Genomic DNA, 20,171 nt, shown 5'->3' with positions numbered 1-20,171 from the left:
AAATGATAAATTATTCTCTTTTTTGCTACTATCATCCTCAGTGTGTCAGGAAATACATAAAGGATTACACGTGTACTCAACATTCTGGGAAGATATTTTATATATATTTAAATGTCAGAATGTATTTACTGAATTTAATATTAATAATTTAATAATATGACAAATTTACATTTTCATCCAACCCAACCATCAAAGTCCACCTTTAAGATGTCTTACTATTTTCTTCAAAACAGTCTTGCAAGATTTCCAGTATGTTCTGGCCTTGCTTCGTCTTAATGTCAGGTGCTCTAATAAGAAGGAAGGGAAAATGTCACATATCATTTCCAGAAGATATTTGCTATTTTAAGTTACCATCTACTTTGAAAATTTAATATCTCATTATAAAATGCTATTTTACTTAATGGGGAAAATATCACTTTTACTATCTCAGGACAAAACAAGTACTTGAGAGTCCAAGAGTTTCCAGAAAAGTATCCAAAGCAGTATACTGTTATCTACATTAACAATTACATTCCTTGATTGAAGAGCCACATCTAAAGCCATTTTAGACTACTGGTATATCTAAACAACAATATAAATGGTTTTGAACAAATCCAATCCATACTAAAACACTAATAAAAACTCATGGTCACAGTACTAATAGCTCCAAGTAACAGTCTTCCCTTCAAGTTCTCCAATGCATTTTTATTTAATATTATTAACCTTAATAGCAGCTTATGAATCAGTATAAAATTTTCATTGTAGTTTCACATGCAGTTGTAAGAAATAAAAGAGAGAAAATCCCTTGTTCACTTTTATCTAGTTTCCCCCAATGGTAACATTTTGTAAAACTATACTATACTACCACAACCAGGATACTGATATCAACACAATCCACTAATCTTTTCTGATTTCTCCATTTCTACACATACAGTTGACCCCTGAACAATATGGGTTTGAACTCATACACAGATTTTTTTTTTCATCCACTCATACAGATTTTTTTTTCAGTAAACATACTGGAAAATTTTTTGGAGATCTGCAAAAATTTGAAAAAACTTAAGACAAACCACATAGCCCAGAAATATAAAAAGAAATTAACAAAAAGTTAAGTATGTCATGAATGCATAAAATACATGTAGATACTAGTCTATTTTACCATTTACTACCATAAAATACAGACAAATCTATTTTTAGAAGTTAAAATTTATCAAAACTTATACATGCAATACATGGTGCTATTTGTAGTCAAGAGATGTGAAGAAATGTAAAGATGCAGTTAAATCATAATGGCATAAAACTGTAGTGCATGCTGTACAACTGTAATAATTTTACAGTCACTCTGCTGCTGTTGTGCTGAGCTCAAGTATTAGTGAGTATCCCCTTAAAATGCCATCTAACACTAAGCATCTCTGAGTGAGCAGTTCATCTTCTCCAGTAAACTGCGAATTGGCAGTAAAAAGTGATATCTCACAGTTCTCCCATTTTTCATTATGTTTAGTGCAATACTGTAAACCCCGAATAACACCAGGGGACCCAACAAGGTACCACTAGTGATGCTGGAAATGCCACCAAGAAACAGAGAGATCGTCATGACATTACAAGAAAAAGTTGAATTACTTTATATATATACCATAGACTGAAGTCTGCCTCTGTGGTTGCCTGCTATTTTAAGATAAATAAATGCAGCATAAGGACTATTGTGAAAAAAGAAATTAGTGAAGCTGTCTTTGCTGCTGTGCCAGCAGATACAAAACCTTGCATTTTGCTAAATAGCTTTTTATCTTGTACTGAAAATGCAGCTTTTATGTGGCTTGCAGGACCTCTTACGAGAAAGGCATAAATACAGATACTAATATGGCTTGAAAAAAAGCAAGGTTACTATAAGACATCTTAAAGCAAAGGAAGTGAAGGATCTAAAGCTAGAGAATTTCATACCAGGAAAGGATGGTCTGACAATTTAGAAAGAGACTTGGCTTTTTAAAAAAGTCAAGATTAGGAGCAAGAGGCAGAGCACTAGGAAACCTAAATTCCTTCTAGTCCCAGGAATTCCGCTAGATAGCTAACAAACAATTCTGAACACCTACAGACTCAAAAGATCAAAGAAAATAATAGCAATTCTATGAACAGAAAAATGACCACTTTCTGAAAGGTAAGGCTTTCGGGAAAGTAAACACAAGGCGATATACAGAAATACAGACCGCGGTGGGTTGGTGGGGGAGGAGAGAAGGCCTCCATCAGCCAGCTCCTGGCAAGTGACAGAGCAGCAGAGCACAAAATCAGAACTTGGAGAAGTCTGCTCCACTGAGGGATGTAGCTCCAGTGGCTAAGGACAGGCCAGGGGAGGGGGTGGAGCTCCCACTGAGACAGTGTGGTCTCAGGAGCCTCAGGGTCACAGAAAGACTGAGGTTGCCTGAGTGCGGCACAACTCCCAGGTATCAGAGCAGGGAAGCCAGCTGCAAAGATGGAGCTAAGGAGTGCGTTCTCGGCTCAGGGTTGCCATAAACCATGATCCCTGGCACAGCCAGGCTACTGTTTTTCGGGCAAGGACCCTACAAGTGGCAAATCGGGGAGACCCCCCCCTTCCTCCACCAGGAGGGGCAGCACGGGAGCGCACTGCAAGAATCTGCTGGGTTTGGAGACCCCAAACAGGCACAGGCCAGGTGAGCACAGAGTGCAGCTGGAGACCAGGGAGACAGGCGTGTTTGACAGCTTTTCTCTGAAGGCTCACTGGGGAGTGGGCCTCCAAGCTCTTGTCTCCTCCAGCCTGGAGATTGAGAGGCTGCCATTTTCACTCTCATCCACCAAAGCTGTGCAGAAAGTTGTCAGGGAACAAAAGCACCAAGAGCAAACCCGAACAGAGTACTCAGCCTGGCCCCTGGTAAGGGCGCTGTCAATTCCGCCTAGGGCAAAGACACTTGAGAATCACTGCAACAGGCTCCTCCCCCAGAACATCAGCAAGAACATCCAGCCAGGACCAATTTTACCAATCAATGAGAACAGCAAAACTCCAGCACCAGGGGAATACAGCAAATGGAATTCATGGCTTTTTTCCCATGATTCTTTAGTCTTTCAAACAAATTTTTTTTAATTTTATTTTTTTTTTAATTTTTCCTCTTATTTTAATCATCTTATTTTATCAATACCTTTTTTAAACTCTTTTTTAATTTTAATTTTACATTCATTTTTTTGTTACTTCATTGTATTTAACTTTATTTTTTGTATATATATGTGTGTTGGGGTGGGTGTGTGTGTGTGTGTGTGTGTGTGTGTGTGTGTATGTTATTCTTTCTTTAAAATTTTGGGATATACTTTCTTCTAACAGACTTATACCCTAAATCTAGTGTATGGCTTTCTTCTAGTCTCCAGCCTGAGGATGTTTCTCTTCCTTTTTTTTTTTTAATTTTTTTTCTTTCTTTTTTCAATCAACTTTTCTCTTATCAATTACTTTTTAGAAATCTTTTTTAATTTCCATCTTTACAGTCATATTCCATCTCTTCATCACATTTACCATTATTTGTATGTGGGGAGGGTGTATATACATATACATGATTTTCTTTCTTTAAAATTTTGGGAGGCAGTTTCTTCTTCTTTTTTTTTTTTTTTTTTTTTTTTTCCAAAAGATTTTATTTATTTATTTGGAAGACAGATATCATAAGCAGGCAGAGGCAGGCAGAGATAGAAAGGGAAGCAGGCTCCCTGTTGAGCACAGCACCTGATGCAGGACTCAATCCCAGGGCCCTGGGATCATGACCTGAGCCAAAGGCAGAGGCTTTAACCCACTGAGCCACCCAGGTGTCCTGGGAGGCAGTTTTTTCTAACAGACCAAAATACACCCAAAATCTAAAGTGCGGCTCTGTTCTATTCACCAGCCTGATGATATTCTTTCTTTTTTCTCCCCCCTTTTTTTTGCCCTCAATTACAGGTCTTTTCTGATTCATTTAGTGTATATTTTTCTGAGATCATGGTTACCCTATTGGCATTTTGTTCTCTCATTCATCTATTCTTCTCTGGACAAAATGACAAAAATGGAAAAACTCATCTCAAAAAAAAGAACAAGAGGCAGTACCAACCACAAGGGACCTAATCAATACGGACATTAGTAAGATTAGAAACATAACAGCTGAGCTTGAAAAAAGCTTAGAAGATACTAGAGAGAGGGCGCCTGGGTGGCTCAGTGGGTTATGCCGCTGCCTGCGGCTCAGGTCATGATCTCAGGGTCCTGGAATCGAGTCCCGCATCGGGCTCTCTGCTCAGCAGGGAGCCTGCTTCTCTCTCTCTCTCTCTCTCTGTCTGCCTCACTGTATACTTGTAATCTCTGTCAAATAAATAAATAAAATCTAAAAAAAAAAAAAAAGAAGATACTAGAGAATCGTTTTCCAGAGAAGTAAAAGAACTAAAATCTAACCAAAATGAAATAAAAAAGGCTATTAATGATATAGAATCAAAAATGGAGGTTCTTAATTCTAAGACAAATGAGGTGGAAGAGAGAATTAGTGATATAGAAGACCAAATGATAGAGAATAAAGAAGCTGAGAAAAAGAGATAAACAGCTAATGGATCATGAGGGGAGAATTCAGGAGATAAGTGATACTGTCAGATGAAACAATATTAGAATAATTTAGATCCCAGAAGAAGGAGAGGGGGAAGAAGGTATACTGGTGCAAATTATAGCACAGAGCTTCCCTAATTTGGGGAAGAACACAGGAACCAGAATTCAGGAGGCATAGACAACCACCCTCAAAATCAATAAAAATAGGTCAACAACCCATCATCTAATAGTAAAACTTAGAAGTCCCTAAGACAAAGAGAAAATCCTAAAGGCAGCTCAGGACAAAAGGTCTATACAATGGTAGAAATATTAGATTGGCAGGAAATCTATCCACAGAGATCTGCCAGGCTGGAAAGGACTGGCATGATATATTCAGAGCACTAAAGGAGAAAAACATGCAGTCAAGAATAGTATATCCGGGACACCTGGGTGGCTCAGTTGGTTAAGCAGCTGCCTTCAGCTCGGGTCATGGATCGAGTCCCACATCAGGCTCCTTGCTCGGCGGAAAGCCTGCTTCTCCCTCTGCCTCTGTCTGCCACTCTGTCTGCCTGTGCTCGCTCACTCTCTCTCTGACAAATAAATAAATAAAATATTTAAAAAAAAAAAAAAAAAAAGAATAGTATATCTAACTACACTGTCCCTGGAAAAAGAAGGAAAGATAAAAAGCTTCCAGGACAAAAACAGCACGGAGGTTCCTCAAAAAGTTGAAAATAGAGCTACCCTACAACCCAGCAATGGCACTACTGGGTATTTACCCTAAAGATACAAATGTAGTGATCTGAAGGGACAGATGCACCTGAATGTTTATAGAAGCAATGTCCACAAGAGCCAAACTATGGAAAGAACCTAGATGTCCATCAACAGATGAATGGATAAAGAAGATGTGGTGTATACATATACAATGGAATACTATGCAGCCATCAAAAGAAATGAAATCTTGCCATTTGCAATGACATGGATGGAACTAGAGGGTATTATGCTGAGCGAAATAAATCAGAGAAAGACAATTATCATATTATCTCCCTGATATGAGGAATTTGAGAGGCAGAGTGGGGGGCTTGGGAGGTAGGGAACAAAAAAATGAAGCAAGATGGGATCAAGAGGGAGACACCATAAGAGACTCTTAATCTCACAAAACAAACTGAGGGTTGCTGGCGGGAGGGGGTATGGAGGGGGTGGTTGGGTTATGGATATTAGGGAGCGTATGTGATATGGGGAGTGCTGAGACCTGTGTAAGCCTGACAATTCACACACCTGTACCCCTGGGGCAAATAATACATTATATCTTAATTAAAATAATTAATTAAAAATAAAAAAATAAAAGCTTCCAGGACAGACAAAAACTAAAAGAATTTGCAAACACCAAACCAGCTCTATAGGAAATACTAAAAGGGGTCCTCTAAGCAAAGAGAGAGCCTAAAAGTAACATAGATGAGAAAGGAACAGAGACAATACACAGTAACAGTCACCTTACAGGCAATATAATGGCACTAAATTCGTATCTTTCAATACTTACCGTGAAACTAAATATGCTAAATACCCCAATCAAAAGACAAAGGGTAACAGAATGGATTAACACAAGCCCTATAATGGGTTAAGGCCTCTGCCTTCGGATCAGGTCATGATCTCAGGGGCCTGGAATCAAGCCCCACATCTGGCTCTCTGCTCAGCAGGGAGCCTGCTTCCTCCTCTCTCTGCCTGCCTCCCTGCCTACTTGTGATCTCTGTCAAATAAATAAAATCTTAAAAAAAAAAAACAAGCCCAATCGATATGCTGTCTGCAGGAGACTCATTTTAGACCCAAAGACACCTCCAGATTTAAAGTGAGGGGGTAGAAAAAAATTTACCATGCTAATGGACATCAAAAGAAAGCTGGGGTGGCAATCCTTAGATCAGGCAAATTAGATTTTAAACCAAAGACTATATAATAAGAGATGAGGACACTATGTCATACTTAAAGGGTCTATCCAACAAGAAGACCTAACAATTTTAAATATCTATGCCCCTAACATGGGAGAAGCCAATTATATAAACCAATTAGTAAAAAAACCAAAGAAACACATCAACAATAATAAATAGTAGAGGACTTTAACATCCCCCCTCATTGAAATGGACAGATCATCCAAGCAAAGGAAATAAAGGCCTTAAATGGCACACTGGACCAGATGACATCACAGATATATTCACAACATTCTATCCCAAAACAAACGAATACACATTCTTCTCTAGTGCACATGGAACATTCTCCAGAATAGATCACATTCTCGGTCACAAATCAGTCTCAACCAGTACCAAAAGACTGGGATCATTCCCTGTATATTTTCAGAAGTTAGAACTCAATCACAAGAGGAAAGGTGAAAAGTACTCAAATACATGGAGGCTAAAGAGCATCCTACTAAAGAATGAATGGGTCAATCAGGAAATTAAAAATTTTTTAAATTCATGGAAACAAATGATAATGAAAACACAACTGTTCAAAATCAATGGGATGCATCAGAGGCAGTCCTAATAGGAAAGTATATCGCAGTACGAGACTTTCTCAACAAATGACTCCAATACACAACCTAACCCTACACCTAAAGGAGCTGGAGAAAGAATAGCAAAGAAAGCCTAAACCCAACAGGAGAAGAGAAATCATAAAGATCAGAGCAGAGGGGCACCTGGGTGGCTCAGCGGGTTAAAGCCTCTGCCTTCGGCTCAGGTCATGATCCCAGGGTCCTGGGATTGAGCCCCACATCGGGATCTCTGCTCAGCAGGGAGCCTGCTTCCTCCTCTCTCTGTCTCTGCCTGCCTCTCTGCCTACTTGTCTGTCAAATAAATAAATAAAATTAAAAAAAAATCAGAGCAAAAATCAATGAAATAGAAAACAAAAGAACAATTGAACAAATCAACAAAACTAGGAGCTGGTTTTTTGAAAGAATTAATAGACTGATAAACCCCTGGCCAGACTTATTAAAAAGAAAAGAGAAAAGGACCCAAATTAATAAAATCATGAATGAAAGAGGAAAAATCACAACCAACACGAAAGAAATACAAACAAGTATAAGAACATATTATGAGCAATAATATGTCAGCAAATTAGACAATCTGGAAGAAATGGAGGCATTCCTAGAGATGTATAAACTACCAAAACGGAACCAGGAACAAACAGAAAACCTGAACAGACCCATAACCAGTTAGGAAATTAAAGCAGTCATCAAAAATCTCCCAACAAGAGCCCAGGGCCAGATGGCTTCCCAGGGGAATTGTACTAAACATTTAAAGAAGAATTAATACCTATTCTCCTCCAACTCTTCTAAAAAATAGAAATGGAAAGAAAACTTCCAAACTCATTTTGTGAGGGCTGCACTACCTTGATTCAAATACCAAAGATCCCATCAAAAAAGAGAATTACAGACCAATATCCCTGATGAACATGGACGCAAAAATTCTTGCCAAAATACTAGCCAATAGGATCCAACAGTCCATTAAAAGGATTATTCACCACAAACAAGTGGGATTTATTCCTGGGCTGCATGGATGGTTCAACATCTGCAAATCAATCAATGTGATATAATACATTAATAAAAGAAAGAACAAGAACCATATGATACTCTCAATAGATGCTGAAAAAGCATTTGACAAAGTATAGCATCCTTTCTTGATCAAAGCCTTCAAAGTGTAGGGATAGAGGGCATATACCTCAATACCATCAAAGCCATCTATGAAAAACCTACGGCAAATATCAGTCTCAATGGGGAAAAACTGACAGCTTTTCCCCTAAGATCAGGAACACAGCAGGGATGTCCACTATCACCACTGCTATTCAACATACTACTAGAAGTCCTAGCCTCAGCAAGCAGACAACAAAAAGAAATACATCCAAATCATCAAAGAAGAAGTCAAACTCTCACTTTTTGCAGATGATATGACACTTTACGTGGAAACCCAGAAGACTCCACCCCAAAACTGCTAGAACTCATACAGGAATTCAGTAAAGTGTCAGGATGTAAAATCAATGCACAGAAATCAGTTGCATTTCTATACACCAACAACACAGAAGAAAGAGAAATTAAGGAGTCAATCCCATTCAAAGTAGCACGAAAAACCATAAGATACCTAGCAATAAAGCTAACCAAAGAAGCAAAGAATCTATACTCAGAAAACTATAGAATACTCATTAAAGAAATTGAGGAACACAAAGAAATGGAAAAACATTCCATGCTCATGAATTGGAAGAACGAAAATTGTGAAAACATCTACGCTACCTAAAGCAATCCACACATTTAATGCAATCTCTATCAACAAACTGGAAAAAATAATCCTAAAATTTATATGGAACCAGAAAAGACCCCAAATAGCCCGAAGAATGTTGAAAAAGAAAACCAAAGTTGGTGGCATCACATTTCCAGACTTCATTCAAGCTCTATTACAAAGCTGTAATCAGTGACAGTATGGTAACTGGCACAAAAACAGACACACAGATCAACGGAACAGACTAGAGTGCCCAGAAATGGACCCCTCAACTCTATGGTCAACTAATCTTCAATAAAGCAGGAAAAAAAGGTCCAATGGGAAAAAAGTCTCTTCAACAAACAGAGTTGGGAAAACAGCCACATGCAGAAAAATGAAACTGGACTACTTTCTTTCACCATGCACAAAAAATAGACTCAAAATGAATGAAAGACCTCAATGTGAAATAGGAATCCATCAAAATCCTTGCAGAGAATACAGCCACAGCAACTTCTTCCTAGATACATCACCAAAGGCAAGGGAAGCAAGGGCAAAAGTGAACTATTGGGCCTTCATCAAAGTATCAAGATCAAAAGCTTTGCACAACAATGGAAACAGTCAAAAAAACCAAAAGACAACTGACAGAATGGGAGAAGATATTTGAAAATGACATATCAGATAAAGGGCTAGTATCTAAAATCTATAAAGACCTTATCAAACTCAACACCCAAAGAAAAAATAATCCAATCAAGAAATGGGCGGAAGACTAGAACAGACATTTTTGCAAAGAAGACATCCAAATGGCCAACAGACACATGAAAAAGTGCTCCACATCATTCGGAATCAGGGAAATACAAATCAAAACCACAGTGAGATACCACCTCACACCAGTCAGAATGGTTTAAAATTTAAGGTCAGGGAACAACAGGTGTTGGTGAGGATGTGGAGAAAGGGGAACCCTCCTACACTGCTGGTGAGAATGCAAGCTGGTGTAGTCACTATGGAAAATAGTATAGAGGTTCCTCAAACAGTTGAAAATAGAGCTATCCTACAACCTAACAACTGCACTACTGGGTATTTAACCCAAAGATAAAAGTGTAGTGATCTGAAGAGTCACATATACCCCAATGTTTATAAAAGCAATGTCCACAATAGCCAAACTATGGAAAGAGCCTATATGTCCATCAACAGAGAAGGGATAAAGAAGATGTGGTATAGGGGCACCTGGGTGGCTCAGAGTATTGGGCCTCTGCCTTCAGCTCAGGTCATGATCTCAGGGTCCTGGGATTGAGCCCCGCATCAGGCTCTCTGCTCAGCGGGGAGCCTGCTTCCCTCCGCCTCTCTCTCTCTGTCTGCCTCTCTGCCTACTTGTCATCTCTGTCTGTCAAATAAATAAAGAAAATATTTAAAAAAAAAGATGTGGTATATATACACAGTGGAATAATTCTGCAGCCATCAAAAAGGAGAAACCGAAATCTTACCATCTGCCACATGGGCAGAACTAGAGGGTATTATGCTAAGCAAAATAAGTCAATCAGAAAGGGACAATTATCATACGATCTCACAGATTTGAGGAATTTGAGAAACAAGACAGAGGATCATAGGGGAAGGAAGGGAAAAATGAAACAAGACGAAACCAGAGAGGGAGGCAAACCTTAAGAAATTCTTGGTCTCAGAAAACAAAGGGTTGGGCGCCTGGGTGGCTCAGTGGGTTAAGCCGCTGCCTTCGGCTCGGGTCATGATCTCAGGGTCCTGGGATCGAGTCCCGCATCGGGCTCTCTGCTCAGCGGGGAGTCTGCTTCCTCCTCTCTCTCTCTCTGCCTGCCTCTCTGCCTACTTGTGATCTCTGTCAAATAAATAAATGAAAATTTAAATAAATAAATAAAGAAAGAAAGAAAGAAAAGAAAAGAAAACAGAGGGTTGCTGGAGTGCAAGGGGGTGGAAAGGATGGAGTGGCGGGATGATGGACACTGGGGAGGGTGTGTCCTATGGTAAGTGCTGTGAAGTGTGTAAGATTGATGAATCACAGACCTGAACCCCTGAAACAAATAACACATTATATGTTAATTTTTAAAAAGTCAAGATAACATAAGACTCTTCTGTTAAACAAAAGGCAGTATACAGGGACACCTGGGTGGCTCAGTTGGTTGAGGCACCGCCTTCAGCTCAGGTCCGGATCCCAGAGTCCCAGGACGGAATCCCACATCAGATTCCCAGCTCTGCAGGGAGTCTGCTTTTCCCTCTGATCTTCTCTCCTATCATGCTCTCTCTCACTCAAATAAATAATATCTTAAAAAAAAAAAAGGCAGCATACAAGTTCCCAGATGCTGCAGCTCAAGTCATGATCTCAGGATCAGGAGACGGAGCTCCCCACTCGGTGCAGAGTCTGCTTAAAGTGTTCTCCCTTCTCTCTCTGCCCATCCACTGTCCCCACTGCTTGTGCACACCCTCTCAAAATAATAATAATAATAATAATAATAATAATAATAATAAAAAATAAAACCGGCTCAGTCAGTTGGGCATCCGACTTTTGATTTCAGCTCAGATCATGATCTCAGGGCCATGAGAATATGCCCTACATCGGGTTCCATGCCCTCCATCAAGCATGGAGCCTGCTTAAGATTATCTCTCTCCCTGTCCCTCTGCCCCTCCCTCCTGCTTGCATGCCTGCTCCCACACTCCTCTCTCTCAAAAAAAAAAAAGGGGGCTCAGTCAGTTAATTATCCAACTCTTGGTTTTGGCTCAGGATCCTGGGATCAAGCCCCTCACCGAGCTCCCCTCACAAAAAGGAGTCTGCTTGTCTCCCACTCTCTCTGCCCCTCCCCCTGCTTATACACATGCTCTCTCTCTCTCTCTCAAATAAATAAAGCTACTTTTCCCAAAAAAGAAAAAAAAAAAAGGCAGAAAAAGTTAATCACTGAGTAAAAAGGATCTCTGTATAAACATATTTTAAAGCAGACAAAATTGTCCTATTCTAGAAAAAACATGCCATAGAGGACATTTATTATTAAGGAAGAGAAGCAAGCAAAGGATAGGCTAACTCTACTGTTTTGTGCAAATAATAATAATCAGGACCGACTTATCTACAAAACTGCTAAACCCCAGCTTTGAAGGAAAAAGATAAAACACCAGCTGCCAGATTTGGGGCTGTATGATACCAAGAAAGCTGGGCAATGAGAATCCTTCTTCTGAACTGGTTCTACCAGTGCTTTGTCCCTGAATTCAAGAGGTATCCTACCAGTAAGGATCTATCTGTCTTTTAAAGTTCTTCTGATATTAAAAATGCCACTGGCCACCCAAAACCCCAAGAGTTCAACACTGAAGGAGTCAAAACGGTATACCTGCCCCCAACACAACTTCTCAAATTCAGCCTCCAGAATAGAGAATCATAAGGACTGTAAAGACTCATTACACCTGGTTCTCTATGCTAAGGAATATGTAACAGAGAAAACAACATGAAAGTCTGGAAGGATTACAGCATTGAAGATACCATTATTGTTAGGAGAAAAAGCTATGAAAACCATTAAGCCCAAAGCAATAAAATCCTGCTGGAGCAAACTATGTGCATATGTAATACATGACTTCACAGGATTTACAATGGAGCCAAACAAGAAAAGTCAAAAAAAAAGCTTGTGGATATGGCAAAAAAGGTTGGGGTACAGGGTTTTAAAATAAGGATCTTGGAGAAATTAAAGAGCTAATAGACATCAATACCGGAGGAATTAACAGAAGATGACTATCTGGAGATGAGCACTTCTAAATCAGTACCAGACAAGGTAGGAGATACAGAAGCACTATCAGAAAACAAATTGACGGGCGCCTGCGTGGCTCAGTGGGTTAAGCCGCTGCCTTCGGCTCAGGTCATAATCTCAGGGTCCTGGGATCAAGTCCCACATCGGGCTCTCTGCTCAGCAGGGAGCCTGCTTCCTTCTCTCTCTCTCTCTGCCTGCCTCTCTGCCTACTTGTGATCTTTCTCTGTCAAATAAATAAATAAAATCTTAAAAAAAAAAAAAAAGAAAGAAAACAAATTGACATTAGATAATCTGATAGAGGCTTCCAATTACTCCAGACTGTTTTTGGCCTCTTTTATGACATGGACCTTCTAACTGTCATAACAGACAGTGAAAATAAGGTAAACAGCAGAAGGATTGGTACCACTGGTACCATATAAAATCAATTTTAGAGAAATGAAAAAGCAAACATCAGACAAAAATTATGGTCTAATTGTATAAAGTTGTACCAAGCATGCCTGCCTCTCCTGCCTCCCCTTTTACCTCCCCACCTCTTCTGCCTCCATCACACCTGAAATCAATCACCTCAGCTCTTTCTCCTCTTCTTCAGCCTGTTCAATGTGAAGATGATGAGGATGGAGATCTTTGTGATGACCCACTTCCACTTAATGAACAGTAATCAGCACGCCATATCATTAATGAACTATGTGCAAATGTGAAAATCTATTAACTGTATAGCAAAAAACGTATGAAACATTTGTGTGTCATTGTCATCATCACCTAATGATTCATTGTGAGAACATCTTGTGCAAAACCTGACGGAAGTAGATAGCCTATCTTTACATGGGCATAAGGTGAGTGATATTTAATATAAAAATTAATAATGTGTTATCTCGCTGTCTTTAACTTTCCTTTCAAAGAATTATACTACCATATAATTTGTCTTTCCTCACAGGTAAGTGGTTTAATAAAAGAGTAACAATGTTTCCAAACTATATTATGAATATAACTATTATACCATATGCTGTATGCTATAAAAATTTTACAATTCATTCAGTAGTGTATAGACTAGGCTACCATAAAACAATCATATTGATCACTCCAGGCTACCATAAAGCAATCATATTACTGCTTCTTTATCAATACCTGTTATATTTGTAAATAAATATGAATTTCTTTCCCACATATTTTCATGTCTGATGTCTAGTGCTAGTAATATATACAACATCTACAGTGTTTTTATAAGACTATATTAATATAGGTAATAACAGACAATTCTTGTAAACAGGCAACAAAAACTTACTGTTATCAATACAGTACAGTACTGTAATTGTGTTTCCTTATGATTTTTTTAATAACATTTTCTATTCTTTAGATTATTTTATTATAGAATACAGTATATAATATAGAGTATACAAAGTATGTGTTGATTATTTATGTTATTGGTAAGGCTTCCAGGCAGTAGTAGGCTGTTAGTAGAAGTTTTGGGGGAGTTAAAAATTATGTAAGGATTTTCAACTTTTCCAACTTTAGTGGTCAGCAACCCTAACCCCCAAGATGTTCAAGGGTGAACTGTACTCATTTGCAAGTTTACGTCAATACCTAGTTCTGTGCAATTTATGACATCTGTAGGTTCAGATATCACCACCACAGTCAAGATACTGAACAGTTCCATACTACAAAGATCCTATATTGCCTCTTTGTAACCTACACCTATGTTTTCTTTTAGCCCCAACAAATATGCTGCATCTTTGTAATATTACCATTCAATCCACTCTATAGAGTGCTTTCCCCATGGCTGTCAGTCAGAACTAAGACTGATTCTTCCTGAACCATAATTTATTAGCTAAATTTCTTTTCTCACTACTGCTAAGTCACTACAGTGATTGCATTAATATTTCCGTTAATATAAAATCACTAAGTAGACTATACTTAATCAGTGGGCACAGAAATCATTGTTAGAAGTAATTTTCCCTTCTTCATTTAAAAATCACTTTCTGAAGATAGAAATAAAAATGACTTAAAAAGCTTAAATAAATAACTCACCTGCAAGGTCGGCAAAATCTTCTTCTATAGTCATTTTTGAGATGATCCTAAAAGAAAAATAAATCATCGAACTGATGAACAATTTAAGTTCCTCATTTATTCATTCAGCAAGTTTTGATAATTGGCCATTATAATATTATAAAGAGGAATTCATCTGGATCAAGGAATTCATCTGCCTCATATCTACTGTTTCAAAATCTTTGCTTATACTATTTGCTCACCCTGGGATTTATTCCATCTTTCTCCTTTTCCTCTACCCTGCCTCCATACCTTTTCCATCAAAATTCCAACTATCTGTGCTTCTAATAATTCAAATTGGTTGACTCACAATATCTACTTATCTCCTTTACTTGCAGGCAGATCCCTGTAGAATAATAGTTAAGCACTAAAATGACATAAAACAACAATGAAAAAGAGGGTGGAAGAGAGGACCACCTATTAACAAAAAAATTTAACAAATTTCTAGAAGATTGAAAAAAATGGATTATGTTAATTGATGAAGCAGAATAAAAGCGGTAGCAGCCAAAAATAAGCTCGGAGGATCCAGTTTTTGATGGGTCGTAAAGCTAATCTGCCCAGGAAAAAGCCGTAACAATACAGAACTAGGAAAACTAGAAATATGAAGGAGGAAAGAGTGAGAAAGGGAATGAACAGGATAAAAGACTCCCACATCCCCACCCCATCAACACAGAGCTAACTGACTAACTGAATTTAAAGAATACAGAGCTAAAAAACTGTATTCTATTGTTTCAGTCTTAAATACCACCAGCATCTATAGATCACCAGACATTTAAAAGTCTCTCAACAAAACAGGAAAATCAAGACGAATTTTAAAAATGGAAAAGAAAAAGGCCCAAGAGAAAAATGAATTCAAGAATGAGAAAGAAGAGCATAACCCAACATATAAACACATCAAATTTTTATGTTGTACATTTGAAAGTAATGTAACATTGAGTGTCAAGAAACCCTGCGGAGGGTCAAACAAAGCCCCTGCAGAGCAAGGAGCACAACGAGGGACTCCATCCCAGAACCTTGGGATCCTGACCGGAGCAGGAGGCAGATACTTAACTAACTGAGCCACCCAGGCTAGGCTTCTATGAAAGAGAAAAAGAGAGAGAGAGAGAGAGAGAGAGAGAGAATGTAAAAACAAAAAACAAAACTCTAATTAGTACATGGAAAAGAGATTTGAAATACTGGACTCATAAAACAAAAGTGGTATACTACGCTGAGCCCAAGAAAAATTCTTAATAATTTAAAACATTTTTGCCTAAAATTTAAAAAGCAGTAATTATGAAAAAGCTAAGATACATCTGAGAGGGGGAAAAAAAAGACCAAAAAATGAAGAGGAAGTAGAAAATGGGAGAAACAAAGAAGTTCCAAAACTCAGGGGGTCCAACTTCTGACCAATTGTTATTCCACAAAGAACAAAGAAAAAGAAGAGATCTACTCTGAGAAAATACACAATCAAATTCCCTAAATCTGTAGAGCATATAGCCAGCATGATGAATTTAAGAGAATCCATACCTAGGTGAGACTAAGAAATGCTAGGATGCTTCCACAAAGAAAAAAGTCATTAACTCCAACTAGGAAACAGCCTCATCACTGGGAACAACAGGAAAAATAAAACACAGAGACATGCTGATTTTGGAAACCAAGAGGATATTTGAGATACTTAGGGTTCTATCTTTAATCGTTAAATCAATCCTAGTTGAAAACTGGGTAGTAACAGGATGAACAGCATGCTTTAAAAAATACTATGAATACCAAATATTTATTGATCCTCATTTTCACTTGGCCCAATGGGCTATAAATGACCCCACCACATATAAACACTCTCTTTACCCCACTCATGCTCTGACATCCTGAACTGAACCACCCTCCTGACTGTACTCAGGCTCCAACACAGGTCTCTGGGCCATTGTAGTTTCCCACCCATAAGGATCTCCTACCTTGCCTGACCCCACCTAAAGGATTTTCGACTCAATTATTCAACAAGATGAAGATCTCTTATTTGATTTTTTAAAACTTGAAGACCTCTATTTGATTTTTAAAAACTTGAGAGCAGAGACTTCATGATAAGTTATCTATATTCTTCCCAGAGCCTTGTCTAGTGTATTATACACCACACAAACACCATTTTCTTATGTTTTTCATATACTAAGTGAGACCACAAACTCAGATTAAAAATGTTTGTCTTTAAAGAAGGTGAAATATACAAGGGTAATGATTATTGAAGACTGACTGCAGTCATGAAAAACAAGAAATTCAGTCAGTATGAGAACTGAGACTAATTTCAACCAGTCTAAGCTTCCCAAATTCTGAACAGCAACATTCTCAAGAAAGAAGAAATTCATAAAAGAAAGGCAGAGATCACGATGAGAAAAGAGTTTATTAACATGATTGATAATATTATTAATTGCAGATTTTAAATCCATGCCAACATTTATCCAAATAAAACCCTGATCATGGTTTAAAAAAAAATTTAAAAGGAGAATGAGAGGACAAGAAACAGGCTGGAAGAAAATATTTGCAGAAGACATATCTGGTAAGGACTATTATCCAAAATATAGAAACAATGCTTAAAAGTCAACAGTAAGAAAACAAACGAACAACCCAATTAAAAAATAAATGGACTTGGGGCACCTGGGTGGCTCAGTGGGTTAAGCGGCTGCCTTCCGCTCCGGTCGTGATCTCAGGGTCCTGGAATGGAGCCCTGCATCACGCTCTCTGCTCAGCAGGGAACCTGCTTCCTCCTCTCTCTCTCTCAATCTCTGCCTGCCTCTCTGCCTAGCTGTGACGTCTCTCTGTCAAATAAATAAATAAAATCTTTTTAAAAGATAAATAAATAAATGGACCTTACACTTCATGGAACAAGATGTACAGATGGGAAATAAGCATATGAAAAGCTGTTTCACATCATATTTCATCAAAAGCAAATTAAAACAATGAGGTATCACTCTACCTATTAGAATGACCAAAATCTAGAACACCCAACAACTTCAAATGCGCAACAGAAACTCTCATTTATTTTTGAATGTAAAAATTCCAAACGTACAGCCACTTTGGAAGAGTTTGGTGGTTTTCACAAAACTAAAGAGACTCTTACCATGACTTAGCTATCATACTGCTTGGTATTTACCCAAGGGAGTTGTCCACACAGCTGTCCACACAACAATCTGCACGCAGATGTTTAGAGCAACTTTACTTCTAACTGCCAAACTTGAAAGCAACCAGATGTCAGGTGAACGGGTAAACTGTGGTATATCCAGACCACGGACTATCATTCAGCACTAAAAGGAAAGAACTATCAAGCCATGAAAAGATACGAAGGATAAATGTGTAATGTCAAATGAAAGTCAATCTGAAAAGGCCATGTATGTGTGATTCCAACTCGATGACATTCTAGAAAAAGCAAAAACTATGAAGATGGTAAAAAGATGAATGGTTCCAAGAGCTGCGTGGGGAGGAAGGGGTAAATGGACAGAACACAAAGGATATCGGGGCTGTGAAAATCCAGTCTATAGGACACCACAATGATGTAATGACGCCTGTCATTACATTTTTGTCCAAACGGACAGAATAGACACCACCAGGAGTGAACCCCATGGTACATTATGGACTTTGAGCAATAACGATGTGTCAGTATAGGTTCATCCCGTGTAACAGATGCACCACGCTGGTGGGGGATACTGACAACAGGGGTGGCTATGCATGTGCGGGAGTAAGGGGGTAAGGGAAATCTCTGTAACTTCCTGCTTAATCTTGAGAAGAACCTAAGACTTAAAAAAAAAAAAAAAAAAAAAACAAGAAGAAGAAGAAGTCTTTTTTTTAAAGGAACTGTGGACATTTGGTAAATTTTATTCCCCTCCTCTCCCTCCAATGAAAATGGCCTTATTCTCTCTCTCTTTTTTTTTTTTTTAAATTCTACACAATGGAAACAGTGGGCGTGCTCACCTAAAAAGTCCGCTCTCCAGCATCCTTTCACACATCGCCAGGCGTACAAGCCCACATTTATAACTTTACATAAAGGGCAGATCCCTGAGCAAGATTTTCTTAAAGGGGGAGAGAGAAAGTAGGAAATACACTAGGACAGGGACTGATGCGGCTTGTAAACGACACAGGAACCCTAAGCGAAGTGTGAAATACCGAATCGTGACCATCAAGGGAGCCCAGAGACGGAAACAAAAAAACACGTGCCCGCCCCCCTTGAGTCCTTCCCACCTTAAGCGCCTTTTACTTAACAGCCGCCCTCTGGGAAACTTTACCAACAGCAGATACGTCAGTACAAATAATCTGCTTCTCCAGACCGTCACGTCCAGACTTTGAAGGCGTCCCAACACTTCTACAGACAGAAAATGATTTGAAGGACTAAGACGTAAAGTTAGGCCAAAAAAAAAAAAAAAAAAAAAGTTTAAATCACAAGATTCTCTGAAGAGAAAGATGCCATCGCAACCAAAATTGAAGGAACCCTTGAGGAAACAACACGAAAATGAACTCTGGCTATCGGCATTCGATCAGTGTTCGTCTCAAAGAATTCGCGGGCTTTCCCGCTGAACTCTCCACGAAGCCACAGCACAGGCTAAATAAACATTTCATTCTCCTCCGCCCCGAGCGCCGGGGCACGGGGAGGCCGAGCTCCCGCTCACCAGAACGGCCGGAGCCTGCACTTACCAGACCCGACGCAGCCATGTTCCCACCCGGCCCCGGGCGTCTGGCACGGAAGTCCTCGCGGGCCGTGGCTCCGAAGAAGCCAGGCACTGCCCAGAGTCGCGGGAGGAGCGGTTAGACTGCGCCTCAGGAGCCTGAGGTGGGAGAGCGGCAAAATCGAGGGACCTGCGAGCCGGAAAGCGAGCTACCACCGCTCCTCAGCCATTGGCTCGGCCCCACAGGCACCGCGCCCAGCAAACTCCGCGGTTTGAAACGGTCTGCACATGCGCAAAACGAGACGAGCGACCCAATAGAGAGCCGTTTCGGGCTCTCTCCTTCCCGGGACGCTCCGGCAGTCCCGCCCTTCGCAGCGCCCACCGTAGCCCCGCCCCGTCTTTCCCGTAGCCCCGCCCACCATTTCTCCTAACGCTTGATCCTCCTTTGCTCCCCAGCCATGCGGAGACTGAGCTTCAGACGAGTTTTACTTAGCTAGACACCGTCTGGAGAGCGGCCTTTGCCCTTGAACCCAGTGTAAGACGTGTCGACGGTTCTATTATAGAGTAAAAAAATAATACTCGAGTGGATAAGAGGTTGAAATTGCAGAAGTTGTTTGAAGAGGAATATTTTACTGTGCAGACTTGTCAGCCACCTGTAGCCCATCTATGCATCAACTCTGAAAGTAAAAATAATAATATGATGATGATGTATTCTTTTTTCACATATGTGGGTAATATTTTCATGAAGCATTGCCAACAAAATGACCAAGGTGAATATATGTCATTTAAGTATGATGTCCTGAAAGGAGTCCTAATCAGGTGTCTTGAAATCTACTCAGCCATTAGCAATGTCATCTAGGAAAAATTGTGGCACCATTCTGGGTGTTTCCTTAACATAGTTATAGAATGGGAGAGCTAAATTAGATGCTCTGAAAACTTGTCCATTTTATGATTCGATGAAACCGTTCTATTTTTTGTGACTTAATAAAAATTTGTGTGAGAAGTTTAA

General features: G+C 39.3%; 1 protein-coding gene across 2 annotated transcripts in view; it reads right to left on the bottom strand.

Moving 5' to 3' along the window:
• The window catches only part of CENPC (centromere protein C), a 93,610-nt gene extending 73,734 nt beyond the window's left edge, over nt 1-19,876 (bottom strand). Inside the window, exons 1-3 of one of the 2 annotated variants that reach the window (XM_082726362.1) lie at nt 19,191-19,876; nt 14,520-14,566; nt 201-287 (exon numbers count right to left, since the gene is read on the bottom strand). In XM_082726362.1, the coding sequence (XP_082582488.1) occupies nt 201-287; nt 14,520-14,553 (121 nt within the window). In that variant the 5' untranslated portion in view covers nt 14,554-14,566; nt 19,191-19,876. The remainder of the gene's footprint in view (nt 1-200; nt 288-14,519; nt 14,567-19,190) is intronic. The other variant, XM_082726361.1, reaches the window with a different exon arrangement.
• Between the last annotated feature and the right edge of the window lie 295 nt (nt 19,877-20,171).

This window comes from Mustela nivalis (genome assembly GCF_964662115.1).
Source record: "Mustela nivalis genome assembly, chromosome: 4".
Classification (NCBI taxonomy): domain Eukaryota; kingdom Metazoa; phylum Chordata; class Mammalia; order Carnivora; family Mustelidae; genus Mustela; species Mustela nivalis.
This window is presented reverse-complemented; position numbering and strand designations above follow the sequence as displayed.